The sequence below is a fragment of the Topomyia yanbarensis genome, chromosome 3 (genome assembly GCF_030247195.1).
Source record: "Topomyia yanbarensis strain Yona2022 chromosome 3, ASM3024719v1, whole genome shotgun sequence".
Lineage (NCBI taxonomy): Eukaryota > Metazoa > Arthropoda > Insecta > Diptera > Culicidae > Topomyia > Topomyia yanbarensis.
The window spans coordinates 171,939,473-171,961,612 of NC_080672.1; the positions used below are offsets into that span (position 1 = coordinate 171,939,473).

The following is a 22,140-nucleotide window of genomic DNA, read 5'->3' on the forward strand; positions in this document are numbered from 1 at the left end:
TCACGGCATATCACCGACACTAGAAAGATTACTCCACCATCTTAACCCAACGGTCGACACGTAACCACCGGCGCCATCTTCAAAATATCAATTTGTTGAACAGGTAGACTGTTGTTATTACTTAAAATCGAAGGCTGCATATAAAGAGACTGGCAACTCTGTCCAGAATATCGAGACATAACAGCAACGCCACTTGCGGGTAAAGATGATGCTTCCCTTTGACCATTGTATGAAATGCCTTAACCTCACAAATTTGACAAGTGCTGGTCCTGTTGTTTACAGTTTGGACTTAACAAATTTGGTTTCCATTAAAATAAGCTTAGTGCTAATAATTAATTCCCAACAAATTTTACCGCAAAACTACTTACCGATTCAGAGAACAATAGAGAAAGGAACAATTAATTTGTAATGCGTTCTAGAAAACATTTATACTTCTAGAAACAATATTCCCAATATATTTCAAATGCTTCTCAATATATCATTTTGAAAATACGAATAATCTCTAAGTTCAAAATGTAATCAACAGGACCACCACCTGTCACATTTAATGCATGACGTCACTGTGCTGTGACCAATAGTGATGCAAACACACATATACACTTTTACATTCAGTTTCCAACCTTCATACAATAGAGGGGCTGTAACCTCTGTCGCTACTCGTTTGTATGAGTAAAGGAAAGAGATATTACTCTTTTTAATATGTAATCTTCGTTAAAATGTACGTGATGTCGCTTACCCTACGTTGTGATTCCTTTTTCTTCGATGTCACCAGAATTTTCCGGTTGGCACGAGGGTGATAATGGGTCCACGTACCCTACTTGCAACATGCAAGTTTACCTGGCGCAGGTAACGAAGATCCCCGATGAGCAGCAGTAGAACGACGATCACCCAATAGCAGCTCGCAATTAAGGCGAGCGAAAAACAAAACTGCACGGGAAGCAGCGAATGCTTACAGTGACTGCTATTAGCAGTAGAACTAAACAGCAGCAGCAATGAAGAACTTAGTACAAGAGTTTTCGGGCTGACTAAACACGGCACTTTTCACTGTACTGAACACATTTATTTACCTACATACGGGTTACACATTGCATGTACTTGAAAACTAATTACACTAATTAAGGGATCGAAAGAAGAGCGATCTGATTTGCTTGTAGGTTTATTCTCGACTGTTTCATTCTCACAGTGTGAGCTAATGTTGGCTCACCACGTCGTATCATCCCGGTTGCCAGAAGGGCCAGAAAAACCGGTATAACTGGCGCCCGGTAGCACCGATCCTTGCGTGAGAATGGAACTTCTCACGCAGTGGGGCCAAAAGTTTTGCGTGAACCAACATACTCGCCGCCTTGAACGAATATGTTCAACACAAAAACGTAAACAAACAGCATAGATTCTTACAGCTAGTTCACAATAAATTTTGCTCTTAATTTTAACAGTTTTTAGTAATTTTCTGCTTAAAGTTATGTTGTATCCGAACTCCGTTAGGTTGTAGGTGCGTCGCTGATAGTTGCTGGATGTTTTTCTGCTTCGGATGCCACCGTAGAGTAAGGTAGTAGACAAATTTTAGCGATCGGACGAGTGATGATGCCACGGGCTGTACGGAGCAAAACAATTCGTGCGAGATGATCTTTGCCGGGCAAAACTGCTTCTATGCGGGCAAGTGGCCATCGAATCGGTGGTTGCATTTCGTCGACTAAGATGACCATTTTCCCCGGAACAATTTCGTTGTTGCGTTTCCATCCGCGGGTATCTTTCAGCAGCTCTTGTAGGTACTCCTTCTTCCAGTGCGACCAAAATTGCTGCACATGCACTTGCAGCTGTTGATAGTGGTCGAGTCTGTTGGCAGGTACGTTCATTAAATCTGGGTCGTGCAAGGCATGTAGTGATGAACCGACGAGAAAGTGCGCTGGTGTCAATGCAGCTAGGTCGTTGGGGTCCTCCGAAAGTGGAAGCAATGGTCGGCTATTCATGATCGCTTCGATTTGTGTTAGTACGGTACACATAGCCTCGAACGTAAGGCGAGATGAACCGAGCTGTCGGTACAAATGTTTTTTGGCTATTTTGATTGCTGCCTCCCACAGGCCGCCAAAGTGAGGTGCCTTGGGTGGTGTCAAATGCCAGGTGATCCCTTCCTCGGCACACACAGAAGCTATTTCAGCCTGTTCAGCACGATTATGAAATCTGGCAAACAGTTCAGCCAGCTCATTTTTTGCCCCCTCGAAATTTTTCCCGTTGTCTGAGTGGATGTGTGTGGGCCGTCCACGACGAGCACTAAATCGTCGCAGGGCACACAAGAATGCTTGAGTGGACAAATCACTGACTAATTCCAAATGCACTGCTTTGGTTGAAAAGCATACAAAGAGGCACAGGTAAGTCTTTGCAGGTGCGGCACGTTTGTGTATCGGGCGAAGGTATAGTGGGCCAGCATAGTCGACACCGGTGATGCTGAATGGACGACTTGGGATCACACGCTGGGCAGGTAACTGACCGATTTGTTGTTGGGCCAGTATTGGATTAAGACGAGTACAACGGAAGCAATTTCGTACTACGCTTTGAACCAGTCTACGGCCGCGGGGTGGCCAGAATTCCTCGCGAATCGTAGTGAGCAGCAGCAGTTTGCGATGAAAATGTTCAGCGATTAGTCGAGTGAACGGATGGTTGGTGGGAATAAGCGCAGGGTGCTTTGCTTGATAGGGTAACTGGGCAAGATTTAAACGACCTCCCACTCTCAACACTCTCTCTGGGTCGAAAAATGGGCTCATTCGGCGAATGTGGGACTGCTTCGGCACGGCGCTTTCCTTCTCCAGTTGCTTTATTTCTGCGGCGTATCCATCCTGCTTAGCGAGTCGGACGAGAAACGTTTTGGCATTGGCTAGTTCTGCTACGGTAAGTGATTGGTCGACCGGAATGGAGGATGGCGAAGGTTGGGTTCGTGCTTTTGAACGGGTGTTGGTGACAAATCGCATACAATATCCGATGACGTGGAGTAATCGGCTGTAGGAAGACCAACGGAGAAACCAGGGATGAACGGTAGGAACTGCTTGGGTGAGTGCAACCGTAGTTTTTAACTCCAGCTCTTCTGCTGGCACGCCTGGGGGAATGAAGATTGGCCAATCTTGTGGTGACAGTGACAACCAGCCTGGGGCACAGCTCCACAAGTCGCTTTGTAGAAATTCGTCGACTGACATGCCGCGCGAGACCAGGTCGGCAGGGTTTTCAGCTCCGGGAACGTGTTTCCACTGACATCCGTTCGTGTACTGCTGTATTTCCGAGACTCTGTTTGCGACGAAGGTCGGCCAGACGTTCGGAGGTGATCGTAACCACTGTAGAGTGACGGCGGAATCTGACCAAAAGTACGATGCAGAAACGTTGACGTCGATGGCCTTTTTGATTCGCGCGTGTAGATGAGCGGCTAGCACGGCTGCGCATAATTCCAAACGGGCGATTGTGATTCGTTTCAGCGGGGCTACCAGGCCCGTAGCTAGGATTTTGTTTCGGGAGGGGCTTAAAAATTATTGCATAAATGCATTAATTCTGATGACTTGAGATATTTACTGGAAACTGAACGTAATTATGAAAAGTTCTTAGCGAAAACAACTCCAAGTTAGAAATTTCTCTAGTTACAAAAATGAATATTCAAGAGTTCAAATCAACTTTATGAAATTTTCAATTTAAATGATACTGAACATGTCGTAATCATAACAATCCTGAGAAAAACACATGTTGTTTCATTTGACTCTCGTGGGGAATGGGTTAAACACTATCTTCGACAATATTATCAGGCAACTGAGAATAACTATCTATATATTTAAGTAAATTCTTTTTAGATATTTTTTATATAATTGGACTTACGAATTAAAAATATTGTAGACTGATTTTCCTAGATCCCTGAAACTATAGTAAAAGTCAAAATGTAAAGTGAGTGCAAAAAACTACTGATTTCACTACAAAGCAAGAATAAGAACCATAGCCCTATTGACTTCCAGCAATCTTGCAAAACCGTTGGAACTTGAGAAGATTACCTAGATTAAGTAATTATTATATTTGAACAATTGAAGGTTTTATTTCGGAATTCATGTGATTTTGGACAATGTAAAATATATATTTCAATGATTTAATCTACTAATGGAAACTACCCAGAATTTAATCTACTGAGCGAAACTGCTCAGAACTTGTTCACCAATCGAACGAAAATTGCTTAGCACTGATTAGTGAATGCTTCTAATTTACGTAAAATTTGGTAAATATAACATTGATGACTCGACCAAAATAACTAGAAACTACAAACATAGATAATAATTTCAGCATCACTTGCTTCCACATGGAAGAGAACACATCGCACTTACCGAATTTGCTTTGTTTTAGAGTTATCTGTTTTTAAATTACAGCAAATTATCCGTTTCCTGTGAAACTATTGCAAAACTTTTTGTCAATTCGATAAAAAAAATATGTGGACACTAATTTGCTCAATAATTGGTTTGTTTTTGAATAAAAATAATTACCTCTTGATTTTTTTTACAATCATCATCAAGATTGGAAGAGATATATGACTTCTTGAAGAAAACTGTAATGTTTGTCTGATTACAGGCTTGTTTTACCACTATTTGGGAAAAAGTTTCAATTAAAATTGTTGCACCTAACGCATCAAAGTTGTACGGATAACGAAGACGAAATGAGAAGATCAGAGCGCAATTCCGAAAGCACTCGTGTTGAGTGAATAGAAAAGATCGAAGAGTGATCTTGAATCGATTTCGATTGGTTGATTTTTTTCCTCTCTTTTCTCTTTTATTTAATATTATCTCTCTCATTTTATTCCATGACGAGCAAAAACAGAACGAAAGACTGTCACATACTGAAGACATGAAATCGAAACACTTATCCCAATTTATTGGCTTATAGATTCAATCAGTCCCAACATTTTAGTCGCTCTTCGTGATTGCCTATTGTATTGCTACTTTTTGACCCGTTCACTTTTAAAAGAAATTTCTTTTACACGTTTGTTGCAGATATCACGGATTTACGGATAGCAGTTTATTAGTACGGAACGAATTCTTCGTAATAATGAAATGAAGCGTCAATAAAAATGGGTACATATGTATTTTTTTTCATTCATGAAAATATTCAGGGAAAAAGTTATTAGCAAACAAATGCGGAAAGAAAAATCGGCCAACCAAGCCCATGGCTGGGGTAGGTTGGCCGAGTTTGGTAAAATAAGTTAAACACGTCAAATGTATCAGTGGAAAACTTTTAATTAAAAAAAACATCGTTTTTTCGTATAAATAAAATCCGCTCTTTACTTTAGTCTTTTTAACCTTTTTGAACTTAGTTTTGGCAGCTTTAGTGAACTTTTTACCAGCTTTCGCTGATTTTTTCCTCCGCCAGCGTACGGTTACGTTTGATTTCATTTTTCTGTTCCTCCAATACAGCTTTTATTGGGGAATCGGTTAAAATTTGAGTCGATCGGCGTTTACGACCTTGCTACTTCTTCGAATCAGATCGTGCACTCGCCTTGGGAAGAGGCCTGACGTCTTCAGAGAGGCTTACGTCTGCAGCAGATTCTATGCTAATGGACGAGTTTTGTTCGGGGCTGGGTCGATCTGTGACAAATCCTGCTAGAAACTCCTCAGGATTGAAGGGGTTCACGCCAAAGACTCTGAAGCCAGCTTGGCATTTTATTCATAAAATATCGAAATCAATTTTTTTATGAACAATTTCCGACTTTTAATGATTCTAATCTCTTATTTCTATTTGGTAATAATTTTAAATTATTTTTATTACTTATTTCTCGTGTATATTTTTCCTTATAATCATCAATATTAGCATAATATCAAATTTTGCTTTGAAAAAGGTTGGCATTTCACAAATATCAAAGTGCACATTATTCTACACCAAAATTACAACTCGGCCAATCAGCTTCGTATCAAGTTATTGAAAATCGAATGTAAATTGATTCGCGTTACACATATTATTTTTCAGAAACAGAAATTTACTCACCAGGGCCGAAAAAAGAATAAACGTGCTTCTGTACAAACGACAGCACCAAAACATCTGAAATTACGTCGGTACATTGGTGACCTAATACCTTACAAAAAGCACTATAGATGTCGCTACTGCGCATAATAGCCTTTTCATAAAAGGCACTCGGCCAACCAGCCCCGTTCACCCATATTGCGTTAAAATGACGCCAAACAAAAACTGCCTTCTCGATTCATCCGAGAAGGCAGTTTTTGTTTGGCGTCATTTTAAGTTCTCAGACAAACTGAAATATTTTTTGTGTAGCACAGTACAAAGTACAGAGTGCACAGTGTGCACTGACCTAATACAGTAATTCAAAATTTGTGCAATTCAAAAACTTATCATTTAAAAATAACAAACGGGGTCGTGGGTCTTTTATATATTTTCTTATGTATACAATAGAAATAATATAACGAGTTTAAATGGTTATCCGGCAGATCTCGCGCATGTGCTTAGCCATTGCACGTGGAAACCTGTTTGCGAGGCGAGAAAATATTTTTTTCCTCACCAACTATGTTTTGGGAGGGGGGGGGGGGGGAATGTTCACTTCTATCTCGCTATTGAACATTTGCGTGTCATCGTAGTTGCTGCCTTTATGTTCGCGAATATCTGATTTCTTCCTTGCTTCTCGCCCTCAATAATTGCCCTTCCGAATGGATTCCATTTCTCCCAAAAGTGACATTAATCTGCGAGTAAGCGGTATCCGATCTTGTAGCGGAACATTGATTTTCTCATCGTCCGTATATGGGAGGATCATGATTATAGCATTGTCATAAACAACCATGTGTTTCAAGTTGTTCGAAATGAATGGTTTCGTCTGGGCTAATTTGTTGAGCGCTAAATGCCTGACATGGTAGAGCTCGATAAAGGCGGCTTCCGGAAGTTTAACATCCAAGAAATGTTCCACATTATGCATGTTCGGTCCTATGCGAATCATCAATAATTTTATAATCATCGTATTTGGCTGGAGCACCACTTGTTGCTGCTGCTACTCACTGATCTCGGCAGATTACTACAGCAATTATAGTAACAGTTTCTTTTATTCTTCAGACAAGGTACACAATATGAAAGTTAGTATTTTTGTCGTTCGCTTCGCACTGGCTCGAGCAAACGCAAAGCATAAAGTACACTGAATTTTATGACCATTGCCTTTGGTGGTTAGAAATAGCCTTCTTCAACTTTTTCTCAATAATTTGTTCAAACCAAATGAGCAACAAATTTTGTTAAAAGTTTTTAAAATTCATTTTTGAAAAATTTCGGGAGGGGCTTTAGCCCCCTAGCCCCCCCTCTGGCTACGTGCCTGGGGGCTACTCGGGATTTCGACGCTAGCAGTTGAATCCTCACCTTTCCTTGGTCGTCTTCACATCGGGCGTACGTACAAGCTCCATATGCTGCCTGAGAAGCATCCGCGAAGGTGTGCAGCTGTATAACGGAACTCGGAAGAAATGCATATCTGTTGACATGGTGCTCAGATATTTTCACCAGCTCTTGGTGGTAGATTTCCCAACTCGATTTGATCGGTTCTGGAACAGGATCATCCCAACCGCAGGACAACAACCACAATTCCTGCATCAGGATTTTCGCACGAACGACGACGGGGGCAATGAGTCCAAGAGGGTCAAATAACTTGGCGATGTCGGAGAGGATAGACCGCTTCGTTGGAGGTTCACTGCTAGATCGAATCTGCGAATGAAAACGGAGGTAATCTGCTTCAGGCTCCCAGCTGATTCCAAGTGCTTTGATGGTTTCGTGGGGATTAAAGTGCAACGCGGATTGCGTGCCGATCTGATCATCAGAGAGACCTTGGAGGACTTCGAGACAGTTCGACGTCCATTTTCTGAGCTCGAATCCTCCTTTCTGCAGAAGTTCGCTCAGCTCTACTCGCATACGGATAGCTTCTTCAATTGTTTCAGCTCCACAGATGAAATCGTCGACGTAAAAACTCTTTTTCAATGCTGGACCGCCTACCGGGTACGCATCACCTTCATCCACCGCTAGTTGCTGGAGAGTTCGTGTCGCTAAGAACGATGATGGACCTAAGCCGTAAGTAACGGTCAGTAGTTCGTACGTCTGTACTGGAGAATGTTGGGAGAATCGCCACAGAATGCGTTGTAACGGTGTGTCGTCAAAGTGGACCTGTACCTGCCTGTACATTTTGGCAATATCTCCGACGAGAGCAACGGGAAAGGTTCGAAACCGCAAGATAATGTTCAGCAGATCGTCCTGCACCACGGGACCAACGCAAAGAGCTTCATTGAGGGAGAAGCCGGAAGAAGTTTTCGCAGAGCCATCAAACACGACCCGGACCTTGGTCGTCGTACTTGCTTCCTTAATTACGGGGTGGTGAGGTAGATAGTAGGTGGGAGAGTTGCGTTCGTCGTCCGCTTCGACCAGCCGCATGTGGCCGAGGGAGAGATACTCTCGCATGAACTGATGATATTCGTCCTTCAATTTCGAGTCTCGTTCCAGTCGTCTTTCCAGATATCCGAACCGTCGCTGTGCACTGCTTCTGGATTCGCCTAGCATCACATCAAAATCAGGTTTTCGGGGGTATCGTACAACATATCTGCCTTCGGAGTCTCTAGAAACGGTAGATTGGTACAGAGATTCGCAGCGCCGTTCTTCTATCGAATAATTATCGTTCGTTGTCAGCTCTTCGGTTTTCCAAAAACGCTCCAAGCAATCCTCTAGCGAAAACATTGAAACAGTGACTGCATCACAAGTGGTGTGCGTAGGAGCAGTCTGCTCGGGGGGGTTTGTGCTAGCCGAGCCAACGATAATCCAGCCGAAGACGCTGTCGACCAGAATCGGAAGATTTCTGTCAAGCTGAATGCGTGCAGCGCTGGGGAAGAAGGAGTAGAAGTGCCGAGCACCCAAAACCATGTCGATCGGTTGACTTTCGTTGAAGGATGGATCAGCCAGAAGCAACCCCTTCGGAATCTTCCATCCCACAGTTGAAACGCTTTGCGAAGGGAGATTTGCCGTCACTTTGTCCATCACCAAAAAGCTGACGCCACACGAAAAGTCACCCGTCCTTGAATGTACCTGTACGAACACCGATTCACGTACCGGTTTAGATAGCTTGCCGGCTCCCTGTACCGTAACATTCACGGGTTGTCGCCGCAATCGTAGAATTTGCGCCATGCGATCCGTGATGAGATTCGGCTGAGATGCACTGTCCAAAAGTGCACGAGCTAGATGTTCCACACCGTAGGTGTCGATGACCTTCACAATGACAGTGAGAAGAAAGACGTCTTCGCGAGGATGTTGTAGAGCAGAACTAACTTCGACCACAGGAACATCCTCAGTAGCAGCCACCGTAGATTGCGTAGATGACTCGACCACAGAAGACCCATTAGATGGCGTAGTAGAAGCGGTTGCACCAGGACTAGAGGAAGCTCCTTCGCTAACGTTCTTTCGGGAACCATCGCTCTGCCCGGAATGAAGAAGCGTATGGTGACGTCGATTGCACTTCCGACAGCTGAAATTTGAAGGACAATTGCGGACAAAATGATCACCCTTCAAGCAGTTGTGACAAAGGCGTTTGGAATTCACAAGCTGCTGACGTTCACTCGGTGAAATCCGGTTGAATTTCTGACACTTCGTCACGGAATGCGACTGGTTGCAGGCGATGCACTTTTCACCCAAACTTGCAGTCGATGAACACGAAGTAAAGCGGAACTGAGAGTGGAGATGATTCTTCTTTGGTGGATGAGCTGAAATACCAGAAGTTGACGCTGATTCTACTGTATGATGGTTCACAGAGATGGATTCTAGCACTCGTGTTCTCCGCTGCAGAAACTCGATGAGACAGGCGTAGTCCGGATTCGCTACCGTCGACGCATGGTCCTCCCATGCCTTCAGTGAATCATCGTGCAGGCGCGTACACAGCAGATGTTCCAATATAGTGCTCCAAGCGTCGGTTGGTTCTCCCAGTTGATGCAAGATTTTCGTATGCCGCTCGAATTCGTCAACCAACCCATGTAGTGATGCAGCAGACTCCTTCTTCATGCGCGGGATGTCGAAGAGTGCCTGCATATGCCGCTTCTTTAGCAAGTAGTCATTCGAATACCGATTCTCCAATGTTTGCCAAGCCAAAACGTAGTTAGCGGAACTGATACCAATCGACTCGATCAACTGAGCAGCTTCCCCCTTGACAGCTGCCCGCAAATAGTGAAATTTTTGAATATCCGGCACCTCCGGATTTAAATGAATGAGCGCCAAGAATGTATCATGGAATGCAAGCCATTGCATGTAATCTCCATTAAATTCGGGCAAAGAAATCGTCGGTAACTTGATACCAGAGAGAGTAGAGGACACGTGTGGGGGAACAGGGCTCCGATTGTTAGGAATAGGAGGCAATTTTGAAATGAGACTGGCTTTTATTTCAAATAGCCGAGGTTCAAAGGATGCACGAGTGGCAGCGTGCTCTGCCCTACCTTCATCGGTCGTCTCGTTGTCCTCAAGCTGCGCCTGTACTGTCTCCAGGTTGTTCCATACTCCATTCAGGTACTCGAGCCTCAATGTCACCTGCGTATGGTCCCGTTGAGCGTCGTAACCGGCAACAAACGCCTCTACCCGACCCAGAGCAGCAAGCAATGTGTTCCGTCGTGCAAGCAGCTGACCTCGTGACTGCCCTTCCGCCATTTTGTAAAGCGGGACAATGGATCAGGAGCGCGTCGATGTCTGATGAACGACCTGCAGACCAGAGGACCAAAAGTAGACCCACAAAACGTGGTAAAGAAACTTGGAAAGGTGCTCACCTGGTCCAAGGCAAAAAGTGCCTTGTATTGTATACAGCCAACAGGAACTCGTTGCAGTACCGACCGTACTGGATTACAATAAAACCTTCCGGAATTGCCAGACCACGCCAGCAGAAATCGCCGAAAAGCTCCAAAGAAGGCAGTTCAAGGCGCGTATGGCAGGAACAGTTGGTAAAAGTGCACGGTAGTAGCACCACAGCACGGGTTGCCAAGGCTAGGGACGCCACAGCAACAGCATCAACCAGCAAAATCCACGACACGTGTTGCAACAGCTAGGGACGCTGTAAAGCAAGCAGCAAATGCCACGGACACAGCTCCAAAAACCAGCAAAAAACTAGGCACGGATTTCCACAGCTAACAATTTAGTGGTAAAATCGTCGCAGCAGGATTTGCCACGATCCGGAATGCCACAGCAGGAACCAGCTAACAGCATACAACGATCAACGCAGCTAGGGACGCCACGAAGTACAATGGTCCAATTGTCCGATGGCAAAATGGCGCCTTGAAGCCAGCGACAATGCCACCAAGCCTTGCCGAATAGCAGCAATTGTCGACCAGGAACAAATTGAGCCGTCGAAGTATGCAAAGAAATGTGAAGAAAATCTAGAGGGCACCTGCGATACCCGCAAAACAAAACCTTGCGCCCGTTAAATTGAGCCTTGTAGTAATAATATGCAGCAAGCAGCGGGTGATGAATCCGAAATCTCCTTCGTAGAACCTCCTTTCGTACCGGCTTCCAAAATGGCGATGCTCAATGGAAGGCACTGCACGCGGTCCGGACAGAAATTCTGGTCACCGCACCAAAAATTATGATGTCGCTTACCCTACGTTGTGATTCCTTTTTCTTCGATGTCACCAGAATTTTCCGGTTGGCACGAGGGTGATAATGGGTCCACGTACCCTACTTGCAGCATGCAAGTTTACCTGGCGTAGGTAACGAAGATCCCCGATGAGCAGCAGTAGAACGACGATCACCCAATAGCAGCTCGCAATTAAGGCGAGCGAAAAACAAAACTGCACGGGAAGCAGCGAATGCTTACAGTGACTGCTATTAGCAGTAGAACTAAACAGCAGCAGCAATGAAGAACTTAGTACAAGAGTTTTCGGGCTGACTAAACACGGCACTTTTCACTGTACTGAACACATTTATTCACCTACATACGGGTTACACATTGCATGTACTTGAAAACTAATTACACTAATTAAGGGATCGAAAGAAGAGCGATCTGATTTGCTTGTAGGTTTATTCTCGACTGTTTCATTCTCACAGTGTGAGCTAATGTTGGGTCACCACATCGTATCATCCCGGTTGCCAGAAGGGCCAGAAAAACCGGTATAACTGGCGCCCGGTAGCACCGATCCTTGCTTTCTACGCCTCCCTAAACCAGTTACAATAAACTAAGGCACAAAACATCTGTCGAAATATATAACAAAAATCTAGCTTACCAACAATTCGTGCAAAAAGATACAATATTCCAAAGAGTCTTTAGTTCTATTACAGCAGCAAAGAATGCAAACATCGAAAAAAAATTAACCTCAAAGAGACCAGCGTGTCTAGATTCAACATAGTATTGATTTCAAAGGCTGTAATATTCGGCCATCTGCAAACGAAGTGAAATATTGATTAGAAGAAAAAATGTGGCTTATTCCAAAGCTGATTTTGTCCTATTTCATCATATTATAAACTTCAAGAAGCTAAGAACAATACTGAACGAAACTATGTAACTATTGTATGTCCCGTAGCATAATTTGTGAAATACTTACATTTCAGGGCATTATCATGTTTGGATCGTAAACGAAAGCTACTTAGTTTTCATAGATTGCCATAGTGTTATTTCAGAACGGTTGTAGTGATGTGATCAAATGAATCATGGATATGTTCTGGTTTGAATTGAGCATATTTCCAGAAAAGGACATTTATTAGCATTAGTACAAAGTGAAGACGACTCAAAACATGTATCGAAAATACAACCGAAAAATGTTCAAAATGTTTTCTTCCGTTTTTTGACAGTTGTTTGTCGGGTGAAAAGTGTGGTATTTTAGTGATGGTCTTCTAAAATAGCATAATTTGTCTAAATGTTAACAAAGTTTGATAGCAACTGACATTGAAAATCCTCAGTGTTAAGGAACTTAGATTCAACATGTGAAAATTACATGATGTATTCTTGAAATAAGCTAGAGCAATGCGCTTTATTTTAGGTGACACATAATTATGGAGTGTGTACAAAAAAGTAGTTTGGATAACACTCAAATAATGGACATTTAACCCGCCCCATTTCATCATTCCTCATTCTTGACGGAGGCACTCTTCATTATCAAACAACGTCTTACAACTATGAAGGTATTTCACCGTCCGCAGAGGGCAGCTCACCTGAGTTCCCACCACAGCATGTTTCAGGCTTATTGCCATTATCGGTCAGAAATGCTAGTAACTTTTTAGGATCTACTAAAATCATCTTGAGTTTTTCGATGGTACATGAATATTTACAACGACACCTAGTGATGGAAATCTGATATCGTATGGAAATGCATTACCCATATATTTAGAAATCCAACTATTTTTCTTAATAATTTCAACATGGTTGACTGATTTGGCTTAAATTGGAGACAAAAAAAACCCTAGGGTTTCATGTAGTAGGAATGACCCGTGATGAAAGGTGTCGTTTTTTATCATCCTATTTTACAGCAGTTTTTACTTGTTCATTTTAGGGGGGAGGTGGTGCGGTCTTAGGATCTTGCTTTTTTATACGTAGTTAAGTTGGTGTAAAAAATGTAAAAATCTTCAAAAACTTTGAAATTAATGAGTGTTTTTACATACACTCTTTGACAATATTATGTAGTTTTAATATCTACACATTTGTCTGGAACATCGTTTGCACGAAAAGTCACAATGAAAAAAGTTTGTTAAACATATACGAAAGATGTAAAACAAAAGTGCTTTGGCCAGATATCTAACGGCATGGTTTCGCTAGTAATGAGCGTTGTTTGAACTTTCCTCTGTTTCAACACTTCTCGGTTCCTCCAAACATTATAATCGCAAAAGATCGAAAACTCTTTGGAGCACATAGGTATGCCACGGCAATAGAAAGCCTTTTACCTGAAAATCACTATACGCAAAAGGCAGTGGCGTAGTCAGAAACATAAGTAACATAAGTATCACATAATTACGAAATCATCAACTTTGAAGGTACCAACTCCGAAGAAAATTTTCCAACATAAAATCTTTTGATCTTTTGCATCTTTTGATATAAAATGTTTAGTGAATAATCCTCGTAGAAGTAGTTATATAAAATTAACTCTGAAAATTTTAAGACTTGGTTCTTTCAGCAAAGTTGTTGACAATGTTATTTTAAACAGTTTTGTTGAAAATAAAAAGGCTGCATGAATGCAGTATATCGAGATTTTAAGGAACTTTTAAGCCAATTCTTTTCAATATAATTTTTTTGTAAGCTCCAGAGACTCATATATTTAATGTAATATGACTTGTTTCTAAACCGCAGAAGAGTTTTATCAAATACAGTAATATCAGAATATCTTGTTTGAAAGGTTTTCTTTTGCATATAGTTTAGCATTTTCGAAAACTTTGATGAAAACATTAAGTCTCGAGCCAAATTTGCATGAGGTATAAATTCTCTATAATTCCTTCTACGAGGATTTGTCGCCAAAATAATTGTATCTAACACTAAGATGTGCTGTTTTACGTTGTAAAATTCTTCAATGATACTTAACATCGACATTCAACAGTTTGGAAAGCATATGGTCGGTGTTAAGTCAGACCGGACTAAGTCGCAAAACATAAAAAAATTACATAATTATAGTATTGGATAAAGAATTTCGTCACCTACATTCGAATCTTGCCAGATTTGAAATATGTAGCAATAAACAAGAATTATGGCAAAAATTAATTTCCAATCATAATGTAAAGGATGCTGCGATTCAAACTTTAAACTCGTTTTTCTCGAAATCAATATTTTGTCACTTAGTCCGGTCTGACTTAACACCGACCATATGATCGTGACAGTAAAAAAGTTGTTGAGCACTTATTTCATTTCTCTTCACTATTCAAGCTCACAACTTGACAACGAATACTAGTATTTAGCACATGAAATTTTATTACGCTATTCAATTCAGCACTCAAATATACACCATTAATAACCACGAACTGAAAATATATTGATTTTTTGATTCTTTCCAATCCTGCTTAGAAGCTATTCATATAATTGAAAATACAACAAAAATCAAATCCTGACCAGCTAGAGACAAACTGTAAACGTCATTTTTCATCATCTTCCATCTACTTTTGGAAATGTTATTCTTGTTATTAATCATGTCGGGTTTTTGTCTCAAGTCTATGCAACCTCAAAAAATACATATTCAGCAAATGTCGATATGTATGCCAGTTTTCGGTGAGCAAGTTTATGTTTTATAGACAATCAACCTATTCGAAAAAAATGTCCCCAATCCATATTTTGGAACATATCTCCAAAAAAGAGCTCATAATAATTAAGGCAGTTATTTTATTTTATATTGATGTAAGTTGACAACTATGGGATCTATGCAAAGAAATAATTTACAAGATCCCCTACCCACAATTTTCCAAAAGTCATGATGTCTTAAACAATAAGTTCTTTATGTAGTTTTTTTTAATTTTTTTTTCCAAAAATATTTTATGCAATATATATTTGTACAATTTGTCAGCATAATTTTTTTTCAATCCCGTTAATTTATATTTGGATCTTAACTCCCAAAATCCTCTGCCCGTGGCTACGCCACTGGAAAACGGTGCTTTCGACAAGGATCAGGTTTTCTATAATCTGTGTATATTGTTATTTCATCTTTTACATTCTCATAACGATGTCCCCAAGCAAATCAGATGTTTTATTGAGCAAACATATCATAGAGTAGTTAGTTAAGATATTTCGACATAGATTTTTCATTAGGGCCTAAATCGCAAATGTAAACAAACTGCGTTTTCGCTACTATGGCATTATGCGACTAAAATACTACAAGATTGAGTTGAAAATTAGTTAAAATAGTTTATAGATCGATTTATAATTAAAGAAAACAAAACGGCGAAACATTCATTTTCTTCGAGATTTCGACTTAGGCCCTTCTTCTCAAATGGAATATAAAGGCTAAACTAACATTTTTTGACAGAACAGGGGTGAATGGTTATTATTCACAAAATTGTTCTGTAAACGGCGGACCTATTATATAAATGATAAATAATATCTACTGTGATCATGTCTACTCGGTGGTTGTTGCACATAAACATTCGAATATTTCGATATTTTCATGAAATTTGAAAAAAGATGCACGCACCCTTTCATTTGCATTGGGTTTCTATGCGCCCATTTGCTGAGCCCTATTAAAAAATATCCTGTCAAGCTCGCCTATTTACCCAGCCCTACCAAGCAAGACAGAGTCAGTATAGCCCATTTACTGCGCCCTTCTGAAAATTATATTCACAGTTTAGCCCTTTCGAAAATGGAGGTTACTGAAGGGCGAAATCACGACTGGAATGCAAATTGGGCGTAAGCATTCTTTTAGTTTCTACCCACTAAAAACACATAGGAATCAGATTCTTTGTTATATTGTTATAAGGTTTAACCAAAGATGCTTTAGAAAAAACATGGTAATAAAATAATTTATACCTACAATAAAAGTTACATTTAAAAAAGCATCGCCGAATATTGGAACTGATTTTTCTCCATTTGAGCACATTGCGACTTAAGCCCTAATGAAAGATCTGTATCGATTTCTTAGAATTTGACTACATAGGATACTGTTATTGTAGCATATATGGCTCTAATTAAATATGCAAGTAAGAAAGATAGTTATCCATCTTATTTTATATGTCAAACTATTCTCAATAAGGCTACCACTCTCCTGATACAAACACGCGAGTTAAAACGGCGCCTACTGCTGAACGTTTAGTTCACCCAAGCGTTACTAAGTCCAAAAGCATATGTATCCAGTCTCCCCTATACAAATTCAAACAAACCAGTTATCTATATTTGATCGAACATTCGGTCGTCGGTTCAATACACTTGTGAAATTCCGATCCATTGGTCAGATATCTCGATCATCACTGAGTATCACAGAGTGTTGAGACGCAGTAAATGCCAAAAGACACCACAGAGCGATCAACAGTATACCTTCTCGCATCGATATGAGATCTTTTTCGGCGGCTTCAACTTCCGAATACCCAAACTTTGACACCAACGGCCATCTTCAAGGTCATTGTCAAACATTATGATCTTCTTGGCTCTGGTTTGGTGTGAGAATTAGTGGGATGCAAATTTATATTTCCTTGTTCATTTTCGACCACAGGTGTTAAATGGGTGGTTCAGATCAGATTTTCAGTGCTATTCAATTGATGGTGAACCCTTTTCATTGCTGGCTCTCTGCATTATTGACGATCCGTGAATCATCTAAGCAACCTAAGCAGACCACCTTCACCTTCATCGCCGGTATGCACGATCGTGTGCCTTCTCTGCTACTCTTCACGAGTTTATTTTCTGTTTTGATTTTTCTTCTTCAACAATCATTCAATCACCTGTGCACTGCATGCTCCCTTCCTGTGATGAATGTGCCTCAAGGTGGGTAGTTGAAGTTGAAAGTGTATTATTTAAGATGTTGATCGAATCAAAGTGCGTCGTTTTTTTGTAAGTGGCACCATAAAAAATGAAGATCAATGAACGTACATAATTAGGTGAATATAGTTACATGGTTGAGCTGTAACAGCAAAGTTTTTTTTTTCGTTAAACTGATGCAGTTGATACACTGGTCGTCAGAAACGGAAGGCGGAACTCTTTTGTTTTAATAATTACCGATTTCTAATTGATACAATGGCAATGATATCTGGTAACGAACGTCAAGGGCGTTTCCAAACTATTGTTAGTGGGCAGAAGCTGAATTTAGAAGGTTGCACAATTTTAAAGCCGACAGAACACCCATCGAAATTGAAATGACAGAAAAACGCAGTTTAAAAAGTGCATATTATTAAATCGAATTCAACATATATAAATACATTGAAATAGTAAGAACGATAATATGCGGCATGGGGATAACATCTTATCTGAGCAAAAGTTGTGGAGAAATAATAAAACTTTACAAAAAATAATATACATTGAAACACAATTATTCCTCCAAGCAAAAGTAAAACGGTACTGCGTCAAAGTTCTATCGGATAGGAACACCCTTATTCGGCTTATTGTTAGAACGCTTGTGAAAAAGTACGATTGTTTTCATTAAGGTTCAACTGAGAACACCTCAATAAGTGGCCATCTTGGAAAACGAAAAAAAGTAGTTTTTTCTTACAACGTTGAAAATGAATCAGTATGTATTCGGGGCATTGGTAGAGTATTGCTGAATGATTTTGATGAAGATATTTCCAAAACTACTTGTTGCGTTTTCCAAGACGGCCGCTTTTCCAAGGTTTCTCAGTTGAACTTTAACAACTAATAAAAGTTTTAAGCAATTTTTATCATAATGCGCCTTAGTTCATCTTATTGCAGTCCTCAAGCTACGGATTTGATTCGTAATTGGTTTACGCAAAAATTCCTGTTCTAATATGTTGTTTTATTTTAGGCGGATTTCTGGTAGAAATCGGCCAAGCAAACTCCGACTGACTTTACTGGGTATACCAAATTTACCATCACACAGGATATATAAAACAAGACAAAATGAATGTTGCCAGTATTAGAAAGAATGTTCAAATTTATTATACATTTCTTTTTCGACGAACTACCAATGAGGTAAGGGGAGTTAACCCCCCCCCCCCCCCTAAGGGGTTCACTGTGAAAAATCAGTTTTTTTTGTCAATTTTTTTTAGAAAGATGGGTGAAGCGAATTGATCGAGGCTTTTGTACATTATACTACATCATTTCAATAACATTTTGTAATTTTTTCATGCAAAAATATCTACAAGCGACTTGGTAATGAAGCTTTTTGTGTAACGTCTCTGGAAAAAACACGATTTGCGGTGTTAACTACCATTCAAAAACTACTTGACCGATTTATTTGAAACTTTGCATACACATTCTATGTAAAAAATTCCCAACCCCTACGTTGAGTTTTTGAGATAATTTTTCAATTAAGGAGGTTTTACTAATAAAATGGCGGAATCGCAATTTTTCAAGAAAAAATTCGCCATTTTATGAGTAAAAAGCCCCCATAATTGAAAAATTATCCCAAAAACTCACCGTAGGGGTTAGGTATTTTTTACACAGAATGTGTAAAAATTACAGAATATTATTGAAATGATATTTCTAAAAAAATTTATTAAAAAAACTGATTTTTTACGCTGGAACCCTTACCCCCCTTAAAGTTATCAATCAATTTTCTCTATAGAGTTCGTCATAACGTTTATCTGTAAATAAACTTCATATCACCATGCAAATTATTAATTAACTGCCAAGAACATTTATAGCAACTAAAGGGTGTCCCAGATCAAATTGGATCACGAAAAAACGCTGTGGAAAATAACCTATTGGATATTTTCTCTTGAAAATTTGAGTAGAAGTAGTTTAAAGTGTGTTATTTACACTGTATTTTTATCGCTGTCAGTTTTTTGAACATTGGAAAAAATGGCGTCACCCGTAACGTCGCGTTTCGATATTGCGCAAGCACCTGGAAAATTCTCAACTCTCTCATTGGGACATCGAAAAACAACTTGGAATCGTGCAGTCAACAGTTAGTCATGTGGTTAAATATTACTACCAAACTCTGAACATCGAACGGAAGGAGAAATATGATCAGAACGGAGTTCTGTTAGTAATCTGGATCACAAGCTTGTAGTAAAAGCATTCAAGCGGAATCGCTATGCTTCGGTTACGGATGTGACCAAAAAGTTAAATCTGTCCAAGTCGTTTGTTCAGAGAGCCAAGGACCGGGAGGGACTGTATACGCACAAAATGCAGAAAGCTCCAAATTGTGACGAACGACAAAATACGGTGGGAAATCATGGACCCGGAAACTATACACTTAGATGCTGATTAAGCTTCATTGTCTCATCATAGATGATGAAAGTAAGATCTTAAACAATTTTTTTCGCGAAAACTTCCACCTTTTTAGAAGTAAATACCCCCTTAATTGAAAAATTATCTCAAAACTCAACGTAGGGGTTAGGTTAGTTTTTGAATGGCAGGTAACACCGCAAATCAAGTTTTTTTTTCAAAGACGTTCTACAAAAAGATTCATCAACAAGTCTTTTGTCGATATTTTTGCGAATTACAGAATGTTATTGAAATAATACGCTATAATATACGAATGTTTTGATCAATTCGTTTCACGCAAAATTCTAAAAAAATTCGCAAAAAAATGTTTTTTTTATGCTGAAACCCTTACCCACATGAACAATAACACTTCAGAGTTGTCCATGGTAGAATTTTTGAACATTTATCCATGATGACTGGTTTCAGTTGGTTCGTGTTGTCAATTGTATGCTTTCGAATTTTTCCCTCGATATATTCCCAAAAATGCTCCACACAGTCCCAAAAATATTCAGTTGGATTTAAATCCAGTAACGAGGAAGGATGGAGAATGTAACTTTGTACAGCAAACATTTCTTTACCCCCATCGAATTATACCTCGGATCATAATCATGGACAAAACAAACAAAACTTCTTCCGTAGTCTATTTCTACGCTAGTGTTACAATTCGACATCAGACGATACATCGTAGTACCAATGAAAACAATTTACCGAATCCGAGTAGAACTTCAGATCCTATATCGTACTTTTGAGCATATTTCAAACATTTTTCGATAGTTTTTGCGAGTTTAAAAGTCAGGCAACTTTCCCCTGGTACGGTTTCATATCAAATATGATTGCGTACGGCTTGGAGGCAAACTATCACGTATTCAAATTGGGCAAAATTGCAATTAGTCAGTGTACGAAAACTAGGTTTGAAATTTTCTTTATTTCACGTTCAATTTTCCAATCAGTGTACAATTTTGGTATCGATTTACATACTACGTCCTGATGCGATCTCCAAAAAATTCGCTCTAACAAACTTCTGTAGAAATACATACTGGATGGATGATCGCTGTTAATTAATGCGGGGACAATAATATTAGTTATTCTTTTTGTTTTTCGATTTCACCATTTTGTTTAAATCAAGAAGAATTGTATGAGAAATCGCGATGTCTTCAAATACACCTATTTTAACGTTAACTGTCTAAAACGTGAAAACGAAAGAATCCAAGGCAAAAGGAAAGTCAAATTGGGTCATTAAATGAGAAACAAATCTTTTTTTATTACATATATCGATAAAGCTGATTTTCGCGATTTTAAAAATAGTTTTTTTTCCCAACTCAGGAAACGTGAAAATAAAATATAAATTTAAAATAAAGAAATATGTTAACAGTCTTGATTTGACACTATCAGAAGCATTGGACATAACAAATTTCACGACAAGTGTCAGAAAAATGAATACATGCTTTCTCGGTTTTCCCGCAGGGTTATTTTTATTTAACATAAACTCCATTCAATGTATATAGTTTTTTTTCATTTTGGGTGTTGTCTTGATAGGCCAGATGAAAACAACCGCAGTTTTACTATGTATGGTTGTCTATGTTTACAAAAAGTTCATTTTAAAAAAACAAAAAAATCGTTTTTACGTAATACAACGAATTTTTTGTTTAAATAATGGTATATTATGCATACTGGACATAAAATTTATCGAATGGAATGGAAAACTATATATATAGCTTAATGACCCAATTACATGTCGTAAACGTCAAAATAAAGTAACATTAACAAAATAGTTAACAATATTTCGTTAAAATAAGTATATTTAGAGCAACATGATGGTGAACAGACAATGTTTCACATCGCTTTAGCAGTCCGTACAAGTTTTTCCTGAAAATCGGCTAAAACGGTTAAAACTTGTATGTAGTCCAAAAACTGTTAAATATTGGAGGTAGTAACGCAAAGTCTAGATGAAAAATTATAAACATACGATTTAGTGAGTAAAAAGAGTCTACGCGATACAACTTCAAAGCTGAGTTATAATACACGAACAGGAGTTTAAGACCAGAAAAGATAAGCTGAAATACATTTCACTTGTTTTAAAAAGAAGACTCAACTCAACAAGAGGAATAACCGAGTACTTTCATGGTTCATGTTATTTTTTGATAAGATTTTTATGGATTTCTATAAGTAATTTAGGCATGTTATTTTCAAAATCTTGCTTTTTTCTTAGAAGGGCAATTTTTGAATGATACATCGACCTACATCTAATTCGTTTCATTTCTGTTATTTGAAATAAAATTTAAGACGATTTCTATTTCTTTATGATCGACACGAATTAAAAATAATTCTGGTGATCCTACGGTCTTTATTTATCAGTATCGAAGCCG

General features: G+C 39.4%; 2 protein-coding genes across 5 annotated transcripts in view; both read right to left on the reverse strand.

Moving 5' to 3' along the window:
• LOC131688501 (acidic phospholipase A2 PA4) overlaps window positions 1–22,140 on the reverse strand; it is a 62,117-nt gene that overhangs the window by 37,901 nt on the left and 2,076 nt on the right. The window lies entirely within an intron of this gene.
• Window positions 1,479–10,659, reverse strand: LOC131687385 (uncharacterized). Its single transcript, XM_058971469.1, has 2 exons — window positions 7,313–10,659; window positions 1,479–3,501 (listed from the first exon to the last, which is right to left on the reverse strand). The coding sequence occupies exons 1-2, from the start codon at window positions 10,657–10,659 to the stop codon at window positions 1,479–1,481; spliced, it is 5,370 nt and encodes a 1,789-aa protein (XP_058827452.1).

Coding starts and splice junctions, on each gene's coding strand:
- LOC131687385 (XM_058971469.1), bottom strand. CDS start 10,659: ATGGCGGAAGGGCAGTCACGAGGTCAGCTGCTTGCACGACGGAACACA. Junction 3,502..7,312: donor AAATCCCGAGTAGCCCCCAG/GCACGTAGCCAG, acceptor ATAATTTTTAAG/CCCCTCCCGAAACAAAATCC.